Source organism: Manis pentadactyla, chromosome 13, assembly GCF_030020395.1.
Source record: "Manis pentadactyla isolate mManPen7 chromosome 13, mManPen7.hap1, whole genome shotgun sequence".
NCBI classification, from domain to species: domain Eukaryota; kingdom Metazoa; phylum Chordata; class Mammalia; order Pholidota; family Manidae; genus Manis; species Manis pentadactyla.
Window position 1 is genome coordinate 64,376,388 of NC_080031.1, and position 17,846 is coordinate 64,394,233.

At 43.3% G+C, this 17,846-nt stretch overlaps 1 protein-coding gene across 1 annotated transcript in view; it reads left to right on the forward strand.

Moving 5' to 3' along the window:
- The first annotated feature begins 15,047 nt into the window (after positions 1-15,047).
- The window catches only part of FBN2 (fibrillin 2), a 237,357-nt gene continuing 234,558 nt past the window's right edge, over positions 15,048-17,846 (forward strand). The window contains exons 1-2 of the mRNA XM_036903223.2: positions 15,048-15,298; positions 16,075-16,157. Coding sequence (XP_036759118.2) covers positions 15,048-15,298; positions 16,075-16,157 — 334 coding nt within the window. The remainder of the gene's footprint in view (positions 15,299-16,074; positions 16,158-17,846) is intronic.

The following is a 17,846-nucleotide window of genomic DNA, read 5'->3' on the forward strand; positions in this document are numbered from 1 at the left end:
ATATGGGGTTAATTTGAAAATATGACAACAACAAAACTATTAGGGGATGCATAATAACAGAAAGGAAATATTATATTGGTAAATGATAAGTTGTGAAAATAACATCAAAATTTGGGGAAAGAAACTTTATTTTCTCACTTTTCATATTGGTAAGTCAGTAACCATATCAGTGTGAATAAATCAACAAATGGTAATCTAAGCATATTATTTATATGTTATAAAAGGAATCACCAGAACTAAATATAACAATACAATTGACAGAATCAGAAAGTAAGAGAAAAAAGGTAGGCGGACGTGTAGTGTCCTAATTATTTCATCTTTCATAAAGGACATCAATGAATACTGCCTAAAGCTTTGATATCAAGATAGAATATGTAAACTTGTAAATGTTTAAACAGCAGTATCTAAAAAGAGGATATAAACCTTCCAAATTACAAGAAGGAAAGCGTACGCTACATATACTTACCCCAAGTAACTGCAAGAAAATCCACACACAAGAAGGCAAAAGACATTTTAAACAAAAAATAAAACATAAAACTAGATGAACAAATTAAAAGCAAATATATTTGTTTAGCACCAAATGTAAACAAATATATTCTCACAAAGATGATCAGATTTGATAAGACAAACAAACAATATGTTGAATATGTAAGAAGTATCCAGAGCTAAATGACTCAGATTCTATGGATAAACAAGACATAGTTGACAAATAGTAATGAAATCTGAAGTCAAAATATCCATGTCACAAAGACTAAATCTGAAACAAATGTTAAACAAGATAGAGGTATATTTTGTAAGTATGAGGTATACAATTTACAATAATAGAGTTGCCATAAATTTGTATATTTATTATAAGAGATGGAAACATTGACTGCAGATAAACAAGAAATGAAGAAAAATACAGAATTAGCAGATTTTAACTTGCCTCTGTAGGCTTATAACAAATTGACTACACAACAAAATAACCACATAGAGAATTTTAATACTGTAATTATTGTACTTCAGGTAACAGATGTGCCTCAAACTTGGTAACATGAAAGAAAGTAAACCTTCTTTTCAAACCCACATGGAAAATTTACAGAAATGAATGCCATATAAAAAATACAGATAATTTCCAAATATATACACAACTATGTGAAGAATAGACTATGAAAACACTGTGAAAAGAACTAGAAATTAATAATCATAAACAAAAAGTTCTAGCTATAGAAAAATGTTACATCTTTCTCTTAAATCTTCAAATTCAAAATTAAAATGAAGAAGATTTATAAAATAAAAATAATGAGCACATCATATTTCAAAAAATTTCAGGATTGCCTGAAGTTGAGATCAGACAGCGCTCACAGTTTTATACATTTAAGCAAGTAAAAAGGAATCTGAGCATATAAATTAAGCATTGGGCTAAAATATCTGACTAAGAACAGGAAAAGAAAACCATGTATTTTGCAAGACAAGCATAAGGAATCAGATAATAATGATTAAAGCAGAAATTTTTTTATCCATGAACAGGGAATCTCTCTCCACTTATTTAGATCTTTTATTTCTCTCCTCAGAGTACTGTAGTTTTCCTCATATAGATCTTCTTTGTGTTTTGTTAGATTTATATCTAAGTACTGCTTTTGCCAATTGTTCATTGACATACAGGAAAGCAAGCAACTTACCAATATTGACCTTGTATCCTACAAACTTACTATAATCACTTACTAGTTCAGGAGTTTTTGTTGATATTTTGGAATTTTCTAGATAGATAATTATGTCTTCTGCAAACAAAGACAGTTTTATTTCTTCTTCCCCAATTTGTATAACTTTTATTACCTTATATTTTTCCTGTATGATGTTGAACAGGAGTGGTGAGAGGAGATCCTTGCCTTAGTCCCAGTCTTAAGAGGAAAGCATTCAGTTCCTCACCATTAAGTATGACAGTAGCTCTAGGTTCTTTGTATTTATTCCTTATCAAGTTGAAGAACTTCCCCTCTATTCCTAGTTTGCTGGGAGTTTTGTCAAATGCTTTTTCTGCATCTATTGATATGATCAGATTTTTCCTCTTTAGCCTTTTGATGTGATGGAATACATTTGATTTTTAATGTTGAACCTTTCTTGCATATCTGAAAGAAATCTCCATAGGTCATAGTGTATAATTCTGTTTATACATCATTGGCTTTAGTTCTCTACTATTTTGCATTTATGTTCATGAAATAAATTGGTCTGTCATTTTCTTTTCTTGTAATTTGCCTGGTATTGATATTAGGGGAATGCTGGCCTCATAGGATGAGTTAGGAAGTGTTTCCTCTATTTCTATTTTCTGGAAGAGCATATAGAAAATTGATATCATTTGTTCCTTAAATGTTTGGTAAAATTCCAATGAATTTGTAGAAACCATCTGGGCCAGGTATTTTCTCTTTTGAAAGTTATTAATTCAATTCCGTTAATAAATACAGATCTATTCAGATTTCTGCTTGTGTAGTTCTGGTCATTTGTGCCTTTCAAAACATTAGTCCATTTCATTTAAATTTTCAAATTTGTAGCATAGAATTGTTCATACTATTCCTCTACTATCCTTTTAATGTAAATAGAAAAACTAATAATAGCTGTCTTTCATTTCTGATATTAGTAACTTGTGTCTTCAATGTTTTTTCTTGGCTAGCCCAACTAAAGGTTCATCAGTTTTACTAATGTTTTTAAAGACTCAACTCTTAGTCTTGTTGATTTTCTCTATTGTTTTCCTGTTTTTAATTTTATGGATTTCTGCTGTAATATTTATTATTTATTTCCCCCTGTTTACTTTGGATTTAATTTGCTCTTCTTTTGCTAATTCCCTGATGTAGAAGCTTAGATCGTCAATGTTAGGTCTTCTTTTTTTCTGATGTATACAACCAGTGCTATAAATTTCTCTATATGCATTACTTTCACTGTATCCTATAAATTTTGATTAGCTGTATTTTAATTTAGTTGAAAATTTTCTTTAATTTCTCCTTTGACATGTGTTTTATTTGGAAATGCATTGTTTAACATCCAAATATTTCAGGATTTTCCAGTTATCTTTCTGTTACTCGTTTCTAGTTTAACTCCATGGTTGTCTGAGAGCACATTTTGTATGATTTCTGTTCTCTTGAATTATGGCTGAGAATGTGGTCCATCTCAGTGAATATTTTGCGTGAGCTTGATAAGAATGTTCATTCTGATGTTGTTGGATGAAGTATTCCATAAATGACAACATGATTCAGCTAACTGGTGGTGCTGTTCAGTACAGCTCAATCCTTTCTGTTTTTCTGCCTGCTGGATCTGACAATTACTGATAGCGGGTTGTACACACAGTTTTCACAAATATTTTGCCATATCATCTATTACTTCCTTTCTTTTTTTTTCAGTCCCATGGAATGAAATATCTCAACTTTACACTAATAAGAAATAGGTAAGAATGAGTTGAGTAATAAAAAATAAAACCTTATGTTTTTCCCATTAATATTATCATTTATTTAAATTCTAGATTTACAAAAAGTTGCAAAGAAAGCTCAAAGAGGTCCTATTAATTCTTTACCCAGTTTTACCCAGTGATTACTTCTTATGTAGCTGCAGTACAATATAAATCCCAGGATATTGACTTTCATACAATGTGTGTGTATAATTCTATGCCATTTTATCACATGTGTAGATTTGGGTAAACACCACTAATAAGAGAACTATTCCCTCACCACAAAGCTCTTCCTGTGCTATCCTTTTAACTTATCAGCAATTTACCAGTATAGAATTCTTACCACCCATTATGAACCTTTACTCTCCTCTATTTAGAATATAATTGTCATAAATAGTTCCTCTATATACACTGAGGAGCTCATGAGGCAATATAATTTTTGCTTTAACCATCAAGCATAATTTAGATAATAAAAAAGTCAAATCTTGTATTTTCCCATGTTTCCCCATATTTTCCCTCTTTTCATTATTCTTTCTTCCTGGTTTTCTAAGATCCTTCTGTGATCATTTCCACTCTGTTTTCAGAATTTTCTTTAGCAATTATTTTAAGGTGGATCTGCTGGGGGAAAACCCTCTTTGTTTCCTTTATCTGGGAAGATCTTGATTTCCTTTCATTCATGAAGGCTATTTTACTGGGGATATAATTCCTCATTGGCAATTCTTTTCTTTCAGCACATGAGAAATGTGTGCCACTTCTTTCCGGCCTTCATGATTTCTGATGAGAAATCCACTGTCATTCAGATTGTTTTCCAGCACCAGTAAGGTGTCATTTCTCTTGCTGCTTTGTCTTCAATTCTCATAAGTTTGACTATAACGAAACTTGACGTGGATTCCTTTGGGTTTATTCTGTTGTGATTCACTCAGCTTCTGGAACCTCTGTATGTTATGCCTTTTGCTAAATTTGACAAATTTTCAGCCATTTTTTTTCAAGTAGTTTTTCAGCATTGCACCCTCTTTCTCTTCTGTGAATTTGATGTCCAAATGTTAGTGTCTTGGTTATAGTCTTAGAGGTCCCTGAAAGTCTAGTTTTTGTGTTTTTTTTAACCTATTTTCTCTTGACTGTTCAGTTTGGGTAATTTCTTGTATTGTACCTTCAAGTTCATTAATTCTTTCCTCTGTCCTATTTTGCTGTTAAGCCCATTCATCAAGCTTTTTAACTTTGATTATTGTATTTTTCACTTTGAAAATTTCCACTTAGTTCTTTATATCTTCTATATCTTTGCTGAGGCTTTCTTTCTTTCTATTTTGTTTTGTTTGTTTCAAGGGAGTTCACAAATGCTCAATGAAACATTTTTATCATGACTGCTTTATGCTGTTTAGGTAATTCTAATACCTATGTCATCTCAGCATTGGTGAGTATTGATTTTCTTTTCTCATTTAAGTTGTGATTTTCCTGGTTCTTGGTATGATAGCAATTTCCCATTGAGTCCTAGATATTTGGGGTGCTGTGAAACTTTGGATCATATTTAGGTCATCTGTTCTAGTAGCTTCCTTTGGCATGTGTTGGGTAGGTGGGCAGCCAGGGAGACTTGATACTGCTAGATGGCAGTAGAAGGCCAAATTCTGCCTCTGTTGACAGACTTGGCATATGAGGGTGCTTTGTTACTGCTCTGTAGGGGTGGGAGAATGAACTCCCCACTACACTTCTGTTATACCACCCTGGCTGGGAGAGAGACGGGAGCTTCATTACTACCCCTCGATGTGACTCCCCATGTCTTCTCATAGCACCTTAGGGATGAGCAATGATATAAATCCTGACTGTCTACTAGGGCTCCTCTGGTACTATCCGAGCAGACAGGAACACTTCATAAATGTTAGGTAGGAGTACGAGTCCAGGTTCTCCACTGGTACCATAAGGGTTATAGGGTAGAATAGCTCATTACTTGGCCTTCTCTGATGTTGCCCTGGGGGAAGTGGAAGGACAGTTTGTTACAGCCTGGCAAGGATAAAAGTTTAAACTCTCCACTTGGCCTTTGCTGGTGAGGGGTAAGCAGTTTCTCCTGTGATATTTGGCTGGAGCAGTTATTACCTACAAATTTCCCTATTTTGCTAGTGTGCCCTTTTCCTGTCCTTCGGCTAGAGAGAGCAGGCTTCTCTTGGAGGCTTTTTTCATCAGTGCCATTTGGCATTTACAGGTTACTGGTTTTTCCAGCACCTGGTCCAGGATAGATGAGGCAAAAAGAAAACTCAAAGAACTTACTTCCATGTCATTCTTCAGGTCCTGGGGTCCCTAGCCAGTCTGCTGTCTTCTTCTTAAAAGAATCTTATTCTTTTTCTATATACACTCTCCAGGATGTTTAGCTAACTATACTTAGCCAGAGGAATAGAGAATAGTACATCTAATCTATTTTTGCAGAATCCTGCCTTTGTTTTTCCTGCAGTATTTTAAATAAAATCCCTGGGATCAGATCATTTCATCCATAAAGAATTTAGTCATATAGGAAAATTTCACTAAAAATTATAACCACAACACTATTGTTACACCTCCTAAATTGAAAATAAATCTTTAATAATCTACTTTCAGATTGCCCCCAAAAATGTCATTTTACACCTAATGTCCAAACAAAAACCCCAGAGAAGGTACAAACATTGCATTTCATTATTGGACCAAAACAGTTCTCTATCTGTGTCATTTATTTGAGGAAAATTGATCCTGTGGTATCTCCTATGTCTTATATCTGGTTGACTATGTTCTTAAGTATCATTTACTATATTTCACTATGCTCCATATTTCCCAGAAACTGGTAGTTAAATGTAAAGGTATGATTACATTCAGGTTCAATTTCTTTTCAGAAAGATATTTCATAGGTGGTTTTGTGCACCTCCTATAGCAACAGTTAAGTAGACATGTAATATCTGATTACCCTGCTTTTCAGAAGTTAGCAATTATCAGTAGATTCCTGTGGTAACAGCTTAAGTCATTCATTAAAAAGTTCTCCATTGACTGTTTGCCCAATCAGGGTTTCTCAAATAAAGGGGTATTTTGGACTAGATAGTATTATCCTGTTCATTATAGGCTCCTTCTCAACATCCTTGGTACCCATAAACTTTTGCCCTGTACACGCTGTCTTGTTGTGACAATCAAAAATGCTTCCAGATATTGCCAAATGTCCCCTGGGGATAAAATGGCCCCAGATGACAATTCCCACCTTAATGGTTTTAGTAGGCATTGATAATTATTGCCTAGATCCACTCTTTCACTAGAGTTTGCAAGGTCATGATTTTTCTAATTCTATCATTCCGGGATTTACAACTGTACTTTTTTTTTTTTTTAAGAAATACTTTCTTTGAGTCTTTTCAGCAAAGGTGGGTGTAGGAAAGTTCCATGGCCAGGATCTTCACCTGACCCTGGTCTGCGTGCCCACTGCGCACATGCAATACTTGAAGGCACATGTGTGCACATGTGTTGGCAATGGGCTATCATTAACTCTATATAAAGTCCCAGAGGCAGAGACTGGCTTGCTGCATGCAGAATACCCTGGAGGTGGATGGGATTCTAGCACTTGACCATCCACCATGAGAATATAGCTGGATATAAACCCTTGTACCCCCCATATTCTATTGTCACTTTGAGGTCTCACCAAATCCAGAGTGAACTTGTCTGGGGCTGAACCCCTCATATGAGACATTTGGCATAGTTGGCAGGATTCACTGCAGACTGAAAAAAATGGAATAAACTGGCCTCATGAGAGGGGTACTTAAGCAGGCTGCCCTATGAATGGGGAGATACTTGGGTATCCCCCAGTGAGGATATGGTCGGAGCTGGCTTGCCTCCTAGAGAATTGGGCTCCTCCCCAGTACTGGGGGGAGGTGGAGGTGATGCCTCAGGTAGTAGAAGAGGCCCTCTGCAAAATAGGGAATTCCTTAAAGAAACAGAGTACCCATGAGGTGGTGGGAACTGTGGTTTGGCTATTCCTCACAAGTGTTAAGAAGGGCCATAAAGGAGGAGAATGTGCTCCTGTGAGAAGCACAAAAAGAGGTAAAGGTCATGAAGGAAGAAATAAATTCACTGATGATAGAGATGGCATTGCTGTGAAGTGCTGTGGAGATGGTAAAGGATGTAATAGTAACATGAAGAAACAGCACAAGAACACTGGCTGCAAGGTGCTGTAGAGGAAGTAAAAGATGTGTTGAAGAATGAGATAGCATCACTACAAGGCACTTTGAAAGAGGCAAAGGCCATGAAGGAGCAGGATGTACCCCTGTGAGAAGTATGAGAAGAGGCAGTGCAAGAATGTGAGCTGCGTGGTGCTGTGGAGGAAGTAAAAGGCTCTTTGCAGAATGAGACAGCCGCCCTGCAACATGCTGTGGAAGAGGCAACAGCCATGGAGGAGGACGACTTACTCCTGTGAGAGGCACAAAAAGATGCAGCATGAGATGCCAGCTGTGAGGTATTGAGGAAAAGGTAAGAGAGATGTTGAAGACCGAGATAGTGTCTCTGTGAGGTACTGTAGGAAAGGTAAAGGATGTAGCAGAGGAGGGGCTCTGTGGAACAAGACAGCTGCTGTCAGCCCCAGAGAGGGTGGAGGAGCTGGGGGAGAGCAAGGAGGGAGAGGTGGAACCAGATGCACCAGCCCCTCCTCTATTGAATTCCAGCCCAGTTGTAGTCAAGAAAATACACAGCAACCATGGGTTCCTCCAGGAGAGGTGCATCCCCTCTCCAGGTGATGGAGCACTCTATGTTCCACCCCAATACACAGGCAGAGCTGTTGGATTTGGGATCCTGGTTTGGGCAGAAACCCTCACTCAGACTCATATCAGCCTGGCTTCTGTGCCTTGGGATGTAGGGGTGGATGGGATCATTCTGTCTGGATCAGAGATGGGAAATCTGGCTTTCCTGACAACTCATCCTGCCTTGTGACTGCCTTGTGACTGCAGAATGCATCAGACCCCAAGGAATCATTCACTTCTTGAGTAGGTTAAGGCCATACTTTGCACTGTATGGCCCAATCAGGGTGACTTAACATCTTCCTCTGCTAGATGGTGGATGTATACTAAGCTCCAACAGGTGTTACGGGATTCGGCATGAAAAATGCCATTTATAACCCCGTAAATTATGACTCAGATGAGGAGCTGTTTATAGCAGAGAAGAGGGATACAGTGTTGCAAACAGCTCCCTTGTCCCTCTTTGGGCCCTTAATGGCCATTCTTGACCCTCACTCAGGGCAGTACATAAATGCAGTTACCCATACTGTGGCAGATTTGGAGGAGGCATGAGTGGTGGGCACGGAAGGGTGTGCTGAGAGGAAGGGTCTGAAGGGCCCTGGGAAGGTCACAAGAACCCAAATGTGGGTTGATTTAATAGGGGCAGGAGCAGACAGAAATTGGATAGGAAGTCAAATAGAATCTTACTGGAGCAGTGGCAACAACTGAGGCTGAAGCAGTGTTTTTGGCAGCTGAAGACCAAGAAGTGGAGACTGGAGACAGAGCCACAAGTCTGGCCTGTGCGCCTGCAAGCCTTCCTGCTGCAGAGTGAGCCAACGTCTCCTGAACCAGCACAGAAGATGACTGGACACATGGTTTGACTGACAGGAGGGTCAAGGCACCTGCCTTGGGGACCAGATGGGGACTGGAGGCCACATGTTGAAATATCAGTTCATTAGTCCTCAGTGAATGTACAATGTGTGCTGGCTCTGGTGGACACAGGAACTAAATGCTCAGTGATTTACAGCAACCCTGAGTGGTTTCCTGGGACTCCTGGCAGTTATAGATGGATACAGGGGTAAGGCTATTAGAGTGAAACAAGTCTAAATCCTATTGGAAATAGGGTGCCTACCCCCAAAGGAGTATATTGTGTATATCTCTCCCATCTCTGAATATATTTTGGGGATAGATATCCCACAGGGCTTATGGTTGCAGACCACTGCAGGTAAGGTCATACTGAGGATATGTGTGGTGAAGGCAGTTCTGAGGGGATATGCTAAGCACCCACCTGTAGCTTTGCCTGTGCCTCACTGGGTGACAAATACAAAGCAATATAAGTTACCTGGAGGGCATAAAGAAATTGGAGAAACTCTCCAGTAACTGGAGAAGATAGGTATTATAAAGCCCACCCAAAGTCCTTTAATTTCCTGGTGTGGTCACTGAAAAAGCCAGATGGTACCTGGAGTATGAAAATGGGTTACAGAGAACTGAATAAAGTCATACCTCCTCTGCATGCTGCTATCCCCTCTATTACAGGCCTTATGGACACCCTCAGTCATGAACTAGGGACATATCATTATGTTGTATATTTTGCTAATGCCTTCTTTTCTATTGACATAGAACAGGAAAGTCAGGAAGAGTTTGCCTTCACATGGAAGGATGGCAAAGGATTTTCACTGTCCTTCCACAGGGATACCTCCACAGCCCCACCATCTGTCATGGACTTGAAGCCCAGGACTTGGCAGCATGGAAGAAACTGCCAACAGTGTGGCTGTATCATTATATCGATGAAATTATGCTCATGTCCGATTCTCTTGCAGATTAAGAAGGGCAAGTTCCTATCCTGCTGCAGTATCTATAGGAGGAAGGATGGGCTGTGAACAGCACCAAGGTTCAGGGATCTGGTCTGTCAGCAGATTTCTTGGGGATTGTCTGTTCAAGTAAGACTAAAGTTATCCCAGAAGCAGTTATGGATAAAGTCCAGGCCTTCCCTGTCCCTACAACTGTGGCATTATTACAAAAGTTTTTGGGTCTTTAAGCTTGTGTGAGAATCCTGGCCATAGGAACCTGCACTTTCTCCACCCTTTTACCAAAAACGTTCCATTGTAATTTTTCAGTCTCACCAAATCCAGAGTGAACTTGCTCGGGGCTGAAACCCTCAGGAGAGACAGCAGGATGTTTATCTTATTTATCAATCTTTCTAGAATAAGCTGTGCCCTAATAACCTTCAAAAGTTAAAAATAGGGAAAATGAAAGTTCCTATGACCAGGATCCTCACCTGACCCTAAACAACTTGACAATGTAATTGGCCTACTACATAGGCTAATGCTTACACACCCATTGGCAATTGTCAGTGTTACTATATAAAGAGCTCCACCCAGTACTCTGCCCAGAGGCAGAGACAGAGATGGATTTTGAATGCCTCAGAGGCAGATGTGATTCCAGCACTTGACCTGCCACCACGAGAGGAAAGCTTGGAATAAAGCCTTTTACCCCTAACATTCTGTTGTTATTTGGTCTCACCAAATCCAGAGTGAACTTGCCTATGGGCAATCCCCCTCAGGTGACACAATAGCCAATTAATTTTTGTTTGGCATATCATTTGGAACTCTTGGGTATTTACACATTTCAAGTATTTCAATCCTTTGCAATTATTTTTCTTTTTGATGCTTAAGTTTTTCCATCCTTGGTCAGTGCACTCTTTTTCAAGTTAACTCCAGTTTCCTTTTGACATGACACTAATAGACTGATAATTTCCTTGCTTTCACATATGAAAAGACAGATTGTCCAGATTCATGTTACATATTTCCTACCCCAGACCTGAAATTAGCCACTTACCTATGGAGCTCTCATTCCTTTAACTGGGAAATGGTAGTTAGGGACCACAATCTGGGGTACCATGGGTATTTATTGTTCTTGGGTTGTCACTAATTCCAGGTCTTTTCAATGTGTAGGATGCTTATTTTGGGGAAGATAAGTATAAATTCTGATTTCACAGTGGTGAAGCCATGCTTTGCAAGGTTAACAGTCACAGGTGATTCTTATTTTTCAGAGAATAACATGAAGCCTCCAAGCCTCTGTCAGGCCCTTCCAGAAATCCGCTAGATCCAGGTGAAACCAGGTGGACTATCTAGCAGCATGGGCAGGAGAGTTCCATTTACCTGGTCCTTGAACTTTTTGCAATCAACAATAGAAAATGTGTCCCAAATCAGCATGCAACTAATTACCTATTGAAGATCACTATGGGATGGAGAAACCTGAGTAGGAATTTCCTAACCCTCAATCAATCCCCCTTCATCACATTCCTTAAAAAGCATCTCTTGCTGATGAAAAGAGAGACAGATTTGAGCTAGACTTCTTGCTGTAAAACTCTTCTGTTTTGCAAAAGCTGGTGTCCCATGTTTGATTTATGCTGTCCCTTGGTCAATGAACCCTTATTGGGTTACTTTGGTGTTTTAATTCAATTTGTGCTCACAATGTTTTTTTGTTTTATATTTAATGTCTTCTCTTATGCTGAAATCATGATTTCTAATAGCTATCTCCCTATTTTTCTCTTCCTGCCGGCTCCACACCTTACCACTGAATGCAATTTCAGACTTCTTTGTTCATTTCATCTGTAGGTTATATCCTACTAAAGACATACAGTCCAAATATTGTGTTTAAATATCACTTTAAATAATTATTTCCCCTGGTTATACCACCAGTGTGGTAAACAGGTTAATTTATTTTAGTTTGTTTTCAAATTTTAGGCATTGCTCTAAGTATAATTGTGCTTTTAATCATATAAAATGTGTACATAGTTCCAAAATTAGAACTATAAAACAAGGGATATTTAGCAAAGTATAGTTTCTATTGTCTCTTCCTTTATATTCTCTCCCTTCTTTAAGATAACCTTTTTTAAAATCACTTTTGGCTTTTACTTCTGTTTTTTAAAAAATGTATACATATACACGCCCCAAAGGTAACATAACACATACAGTATCCTGCACCCTGCATTACATTTTTCTGTTCTGGTAAAATACATGTAAAATAAAATTATTTTCACCATATTCAAGTATACAAGTCAGTGGCATGAAGTACATTCACAGTGTTGTGCAACTACTATCACAATTTCCAGAACTTTTTCATTATTCAGAATGGATATCAAACAATAAATCCTTGTTCCCTTCTCCCCTCAGCCCTCAATAACCTCTATTGTTCTTTCTTTCTTAATGGATTTACCTATTCTATCTGTATCCCCCCTCCATTGGATTGTATATTCTAGAGATCACGCAATAGGAGCATACCAAGATCCTTATTTTTTCACAACTGTATAGTATTCCATTGAATGGCTTAAACTGCATTCAACCAGTTCCTTTTTGATGGGAATTTTAAGTTTCTAATCTTTTGCTATTACAGAGAGTGCTACAATGAAGAGACTAATGCATCCATCATTTTGTTTTTGGTGTTTTATTTTTGCCTGTATATCTTATAGACTTCTAAAAGAGGAATTGCTGAGCCAAAGAATAAACATACATGCAGTTTTAAGAGCATTTGGATTTTATGTGATAGACAGGAACGAACCTTGAAACCATTTAAGTATGAAGTCATTAAGTTAAATGAGAACCATTTAACAGGTTTAAATATTTTAGAGAGTATGATTAAAGCACTGCTTTAACTATGGAGATAGTTATTTAGCTCTTTTAAGTAAAATTATTTTAATTGTTTGAAGCAGACTGCATGACAAATACTGCTATTACCATCTTTCATTTGGATTTGAACAAATTGGTGTCTCACATGAAATTATGTGACTTCTACTTTTTCTTAAAGCTTTTGAGACTGTACAAAGGCTACCTTAGGACTCTTTGTCTGACTACTTTGGGAAAATAAAGGACTTATGCCAATTCTCAGCTATTTTGGCTGCCAAACAGCAAGCACATCTGGGCAATTCAGGCCAGGAAAAAAAATTTATGTGTATATGTATCTTTAAAGGAAGGTTTTCAAGGCCTGAATAACCCAGACAATGCTCTCTCATACGACTAGGGCTTCACAGAGACCTCACGAAAGCAGAGCCACGAAGGAAGACACCCCCCACCCCCCAAAGGCAGGGGAACGCAGAGGCAGCTCTATGAGTTCAGAGGGCATGTCCCCAGCCTGGATACACCAATTGCTAGGGTTTAATCATTAATAAGGAGTCCAAACCAGGAATCAAGGATATGCCCCAAGACCCATTTACCCGCCCCGAGCTCCGCCCCCCTGGCCCCATCCTCCGTCCTGCCACTTTAGGGGCTCTAATTCCCAGATCCCTGCCAGGGGTCACCCCGGAGCACACCCCCTGCCTGGACTCCCCAGGACCGCGGCGCCGGCAAGCTGCCGAGGCCCCCCGCGGCCTCGTGAGCTCCCTCTTCGGAGGCGGAGGGCGCATTTCACTCTGGAAACGCCCAGCCCCTCTGCCGGTCCCACAGACTGACGCCGCTCCCGGTACGGAGGTGGGGGTAGGAGGAGATGGCGAGGGTCCGGCCTCCTCGGTTTGGGGTTGCAGCCAACTCGCACGCGAGTCTCTATTCCTGTTTGGCTGCGAATCCCCCACCCCCACCCCCTTCTGGGTCCGGGTCCCTGCCGGGAGGACCGGTTCTCATCCTCAACCTTGTGGCTTCTGCCCTGCGGGAAGTTCAGCCGCCGGTCTAGCCGAGCCAGGCGCGTTTAGAGACCCTCGTCGGCGGTCCGCGGCCCGGCCAGAACGCCGAGGGAGGGGAAGGGGCTGCTGCCTTCTTTCCCCAATCCGGTCCCTAACCGCCCCCTCCCCCGCCGTCTGCTCGCTTTGTACAGGCAGTCAAAACAGAGCAGCGGCCAATTGAGGGGGACGGGAAGCAAAGCCGACTAGTGCCGCGCCCCCTCCTCCCGGCCCCCGGCCACCCCTCCCCTTTCCCACTTTTCTCCTCGCCCTAACCTCGCCCCCATCCCCCGCCCATTTCCTCTCGCACCCGGGCTCGCCAATCCCTTTCCCAGTCCCTCTTCCAGCCCTGGCCTTCCTCTCCGGCTCGCCCCCCTTCTCCCCAATCTCAGTCCTCCCCCCTCCCTCCACCTACCCCCTTCCTTCCTCTTCCCCTCCCCCAGCCCCAAGCTCCCCGGTGTCTCCCCACCCGTTCGCCCCTTGACTCTGTCCCCGCCCACTCTGCGCCGGCCCCTCGGTCCGGGCTGCGCCCCACGTGTGGACCGCTGCGCTCCAGCCCCCACTGACAGCCGCCGCCCGCCGGCCCGCCCCGCGCCCCGCCGGGCCTCAAAACCCCCGCGCCGCGCCCTCGCCCGCCGCATCCTCCCGGGCGTGCAGCCTCCCGCCTTCCCGCTCACCGGCCGTCCGCTCCGGCCCCGCGCACCTCCGCCCGGCTGCTCAGCCGCCGCTGGCGTGTCGCTGCCCCGCCGGACTCCTGGCGAGCCGCGGGGAGATCCTCCTCTTCTTTTCGGGGTGACTTTTGTTTGCTTGCCCGCTTCCTTCTGGAGACTTTTGCAGCTTTCCGAGATCCGTGCCCAGAGCGCACGGGACACGCCGAGTTGCTACGCGCAGGCCCCTTTTTCCTTCGAGGTCCGCTTTCTTTGTAACTTTACCCCGCGGCTGCTCGGGTTACTTTTGTAATTTCCCGCCCCCGCCCTCTGGAGGTCCTGGAGTCGCTCGGGGCCGTGGCCCGGGGGATGCAACGTGGACCGCGCGGGGCTGCCGGCCGCAACGCTGCCGCCGCGCCTCGCCGCCCGCTGAGCTAGAGCTCGCGCCCCGCCGGCAGCCAGGGGGCCTGCGCCCGGTCTGTGGCTCCGCTGCAGCAGGGAGCCCGAGCCCCAGGGCGTCCCGGGAGCCGCGGCAGGGCGTGTTAGAGCTTGACCTTTCTCGGGCCTCGCACATTCTGTCTTTGAGCTCTCCCTCTCCGCGGACCACGGTCCGCGCGCTCTCGGCGCCCGCGATGGGGAGACGGCGGCGGCAGTGTCTCCAGCCCTACTTCGTGTGGCTGGGCTGCGTGGCGCTCTGGGCGCAGGGCACAGCCGGCCAACCTCAGCAGCCGCCCAAGCCGCTCCGGCCCCAGCCGCTGGTGCAACAGGTCCGGCCCGCGACGGCGAGCTCTGAAGGCGGGTTCGCGGTGCCCGAGTACCGGGAGGAGGGCGCCGTAGCGGCCAGCCGCGTCCGCCGGCGAGGACAGCAGGACGTGCTCCGAGGGTATGTGGGCCGGCGGCACGGGGAGAACCTCTGCTTGGCAGCTTTCCATCCTACCCCCTCCCGGAACCTAGGTTGGCGGCGAGAGCCGCGGCCCCCTCCGCCAAGAGACCCCCAGGACTCCCGGGAGCGCCTCCCCCTATTCCTCCGCTAAGCCTGCAGAAAGCCCTCCCTCGGGGGGGTGGGCTCGGAGGCCCTCGGGCGTGGATCGCAGAGCGCAGGCCGAGCCCGCGGTGGGGAACAGGTTCCCAAAGGCGGTCGGAAGGCGGGCTCGAGGCCACCCCGCGGCAGGGCTGCTGGAGCCTGCCTGCTCCCCGCGGTCCGGACCGCGGCTCCCGCGCCTTTTGTTTGAGGACGTGCGTGGAGCCTGCTGTGCGCTCTGACCATCAGCCCCAGCGCTCCACCTTCCGACGCGCCTTCCTTGACACGTCGGGGCCACAGAGTGAATCAGGGAGGGATGATTCGGGGACTAGAGCAAGGATTTTTGAAACACTGTTTGTTCCCTTTGTTCTCAGCATCCGGAGGCCAGACTAGGAGCAAATTATATGTTTATGTTTCTTTTTCCCCTTTAAAAAGGCAGCAAGGGAGGGCAGATGAAAGGCAGTGGATAGACGTTTCTGACCCTCCCGCGTTTCGGCGTCTGTTTCCCCGTCTGTGCCCCAAGCCCAAGCCCCAAGACTCTGCGGCGTAGTTCGGGTTTGCCTGTTGTCCCCTTGATGCTAACGTGTTACTGCACCCCTCCCCGCGGGCGCGTGTGTGACCTCGCTTGTCCATCGCAGGCCCAATGTGTGCGGATCCAGGTTCCACTCCTACTGCTGCCCTGGATGGAAGACCCTTCCCGGAGGAAACCAGTGCATTGTCCGTGAGTGCTCGGCTGGGGCCGTCGGGGCGGCTCTCTCGGCCCCCCCCCCTCGGCCCGGCTTCTTGCGTTCGGTGTGTCGGATGCGCGTTGCACTTGCAGTACAGTGACCCCAGAGCGGCATTAATTAGGACGCAGCGCCATTTGAATGACCTAGAAGCAGCCGATCTTGCCTCAGTTTAAACGTCGCTTCTAGACTCTGTTGAAGGGCAATAATGATAAAGGTTTCAAAGATAGTTAGTTGGAAGTTTTATCTTTCTCTGTCTATTAATACACACTGAAGGGGGAGTACAGCCATTCCCTAGAGAACTCAAAACCACTTTTTTCCTGAAAGAGTCCAGATAAGACCATAGTGTGATTGTGTAAATTATCTGGCTTTTGACTCTGCATGAAGATCAAGCTTTCTTAGGCCTTTGTACAAACCACTTTATTATCTCTGGTTTCATCTCAACAGCCATATAACACAGATATGAAAGGAACGCTGTCAGGGTTTTACAGCTGATCCAGGTTAACACACTTTCTAAAAGAGAGAACTCCTCCAAGTGGCTTGACTTTTTTTTTGTTTGGAAGATGTTTAAATTTAGGATTTCCAGACCTCAAATCTCATCGTATACAGTAGGTTTCTAAAGTGTGAATCTTAGAACTAGAAAAGTTCTGCATATATGATCTTAAAAGTTTGGATTATTTGTTCAGTTTCCAAACGGTATACCTAGCTCTCCAAGTTCTCATGGGAGAAGTCATTAGTTATCAGCCTCTCAGTGATGGACTATGAGATGTCTTATTTAACATGCTTGTGAATTTGTGAGTTGAAGTGTGACTGGCCTTCTCCTGTGTTTATTTAACACAGCCACATTTGTCTTGTTGGGAAGGCAGCCAGGTATTATAGACAGCACATTCATTTAGAACCAGTCTTGACTGTAGATTGACCTCAGCGTTCTCCAGGGAAAAGATAATTATGCAACTGTGAACAGGAAAAAAAAGGGCAGGCCACACCAGCCAAGGGATAATAAGGATGTAGTGGCATCTCTGACTCTATATTTATTGGTTTTGTGGGTTTGAGATAGATGCTTAATGTTATTTCAGTGCAGTGTGTTTATAAAGGCATGAAGTCTCAAGTGTTGTGAAGACTAGTTTCTTATTTTTTCTATTCTAAAAATCCCACAATCTCCAGTAATGAGGCAAAAATGGGAAACAAACATCCATGCTCCTTAAAGTGATTCATAAATATTTTAAATAACCCTTCTGATGATAAGCCTTTGCTTTTATTAAAAAGAAAGAAAGGGTGTTGCACTCTTTTATCTCCAACACAGAAATCATGTATGTGAGGCCTTTTTGGGGTGGGTGCATTTACTCTTCTAGGCTGGTAGGACATTACCGTGCCTGCTTTAAACTTACATGGTTCCTTGAATCCAGAAACAGCTAATGTCACTCACCACACACCTGCCGTCCTAGGTGGGAGTGACTTAGGCCCTGTGGAAAGTCTGACTCACTAAATGTAATGAATGTGACTGCCATTATTGCGTTGGAGAGCAGCCGAGGAGAAGGAATCGGTTTATGGTATGTGTTGAAAATCTGTAAAGTCAGATTTTATTGGATCGGTGTGGAATGGGAATTCCAGAGAACAGAGCCTTCCAGATTATTGCAATAGAAATACACACACACACACATCCTTCTGAGTGTCAGTTTTAAATA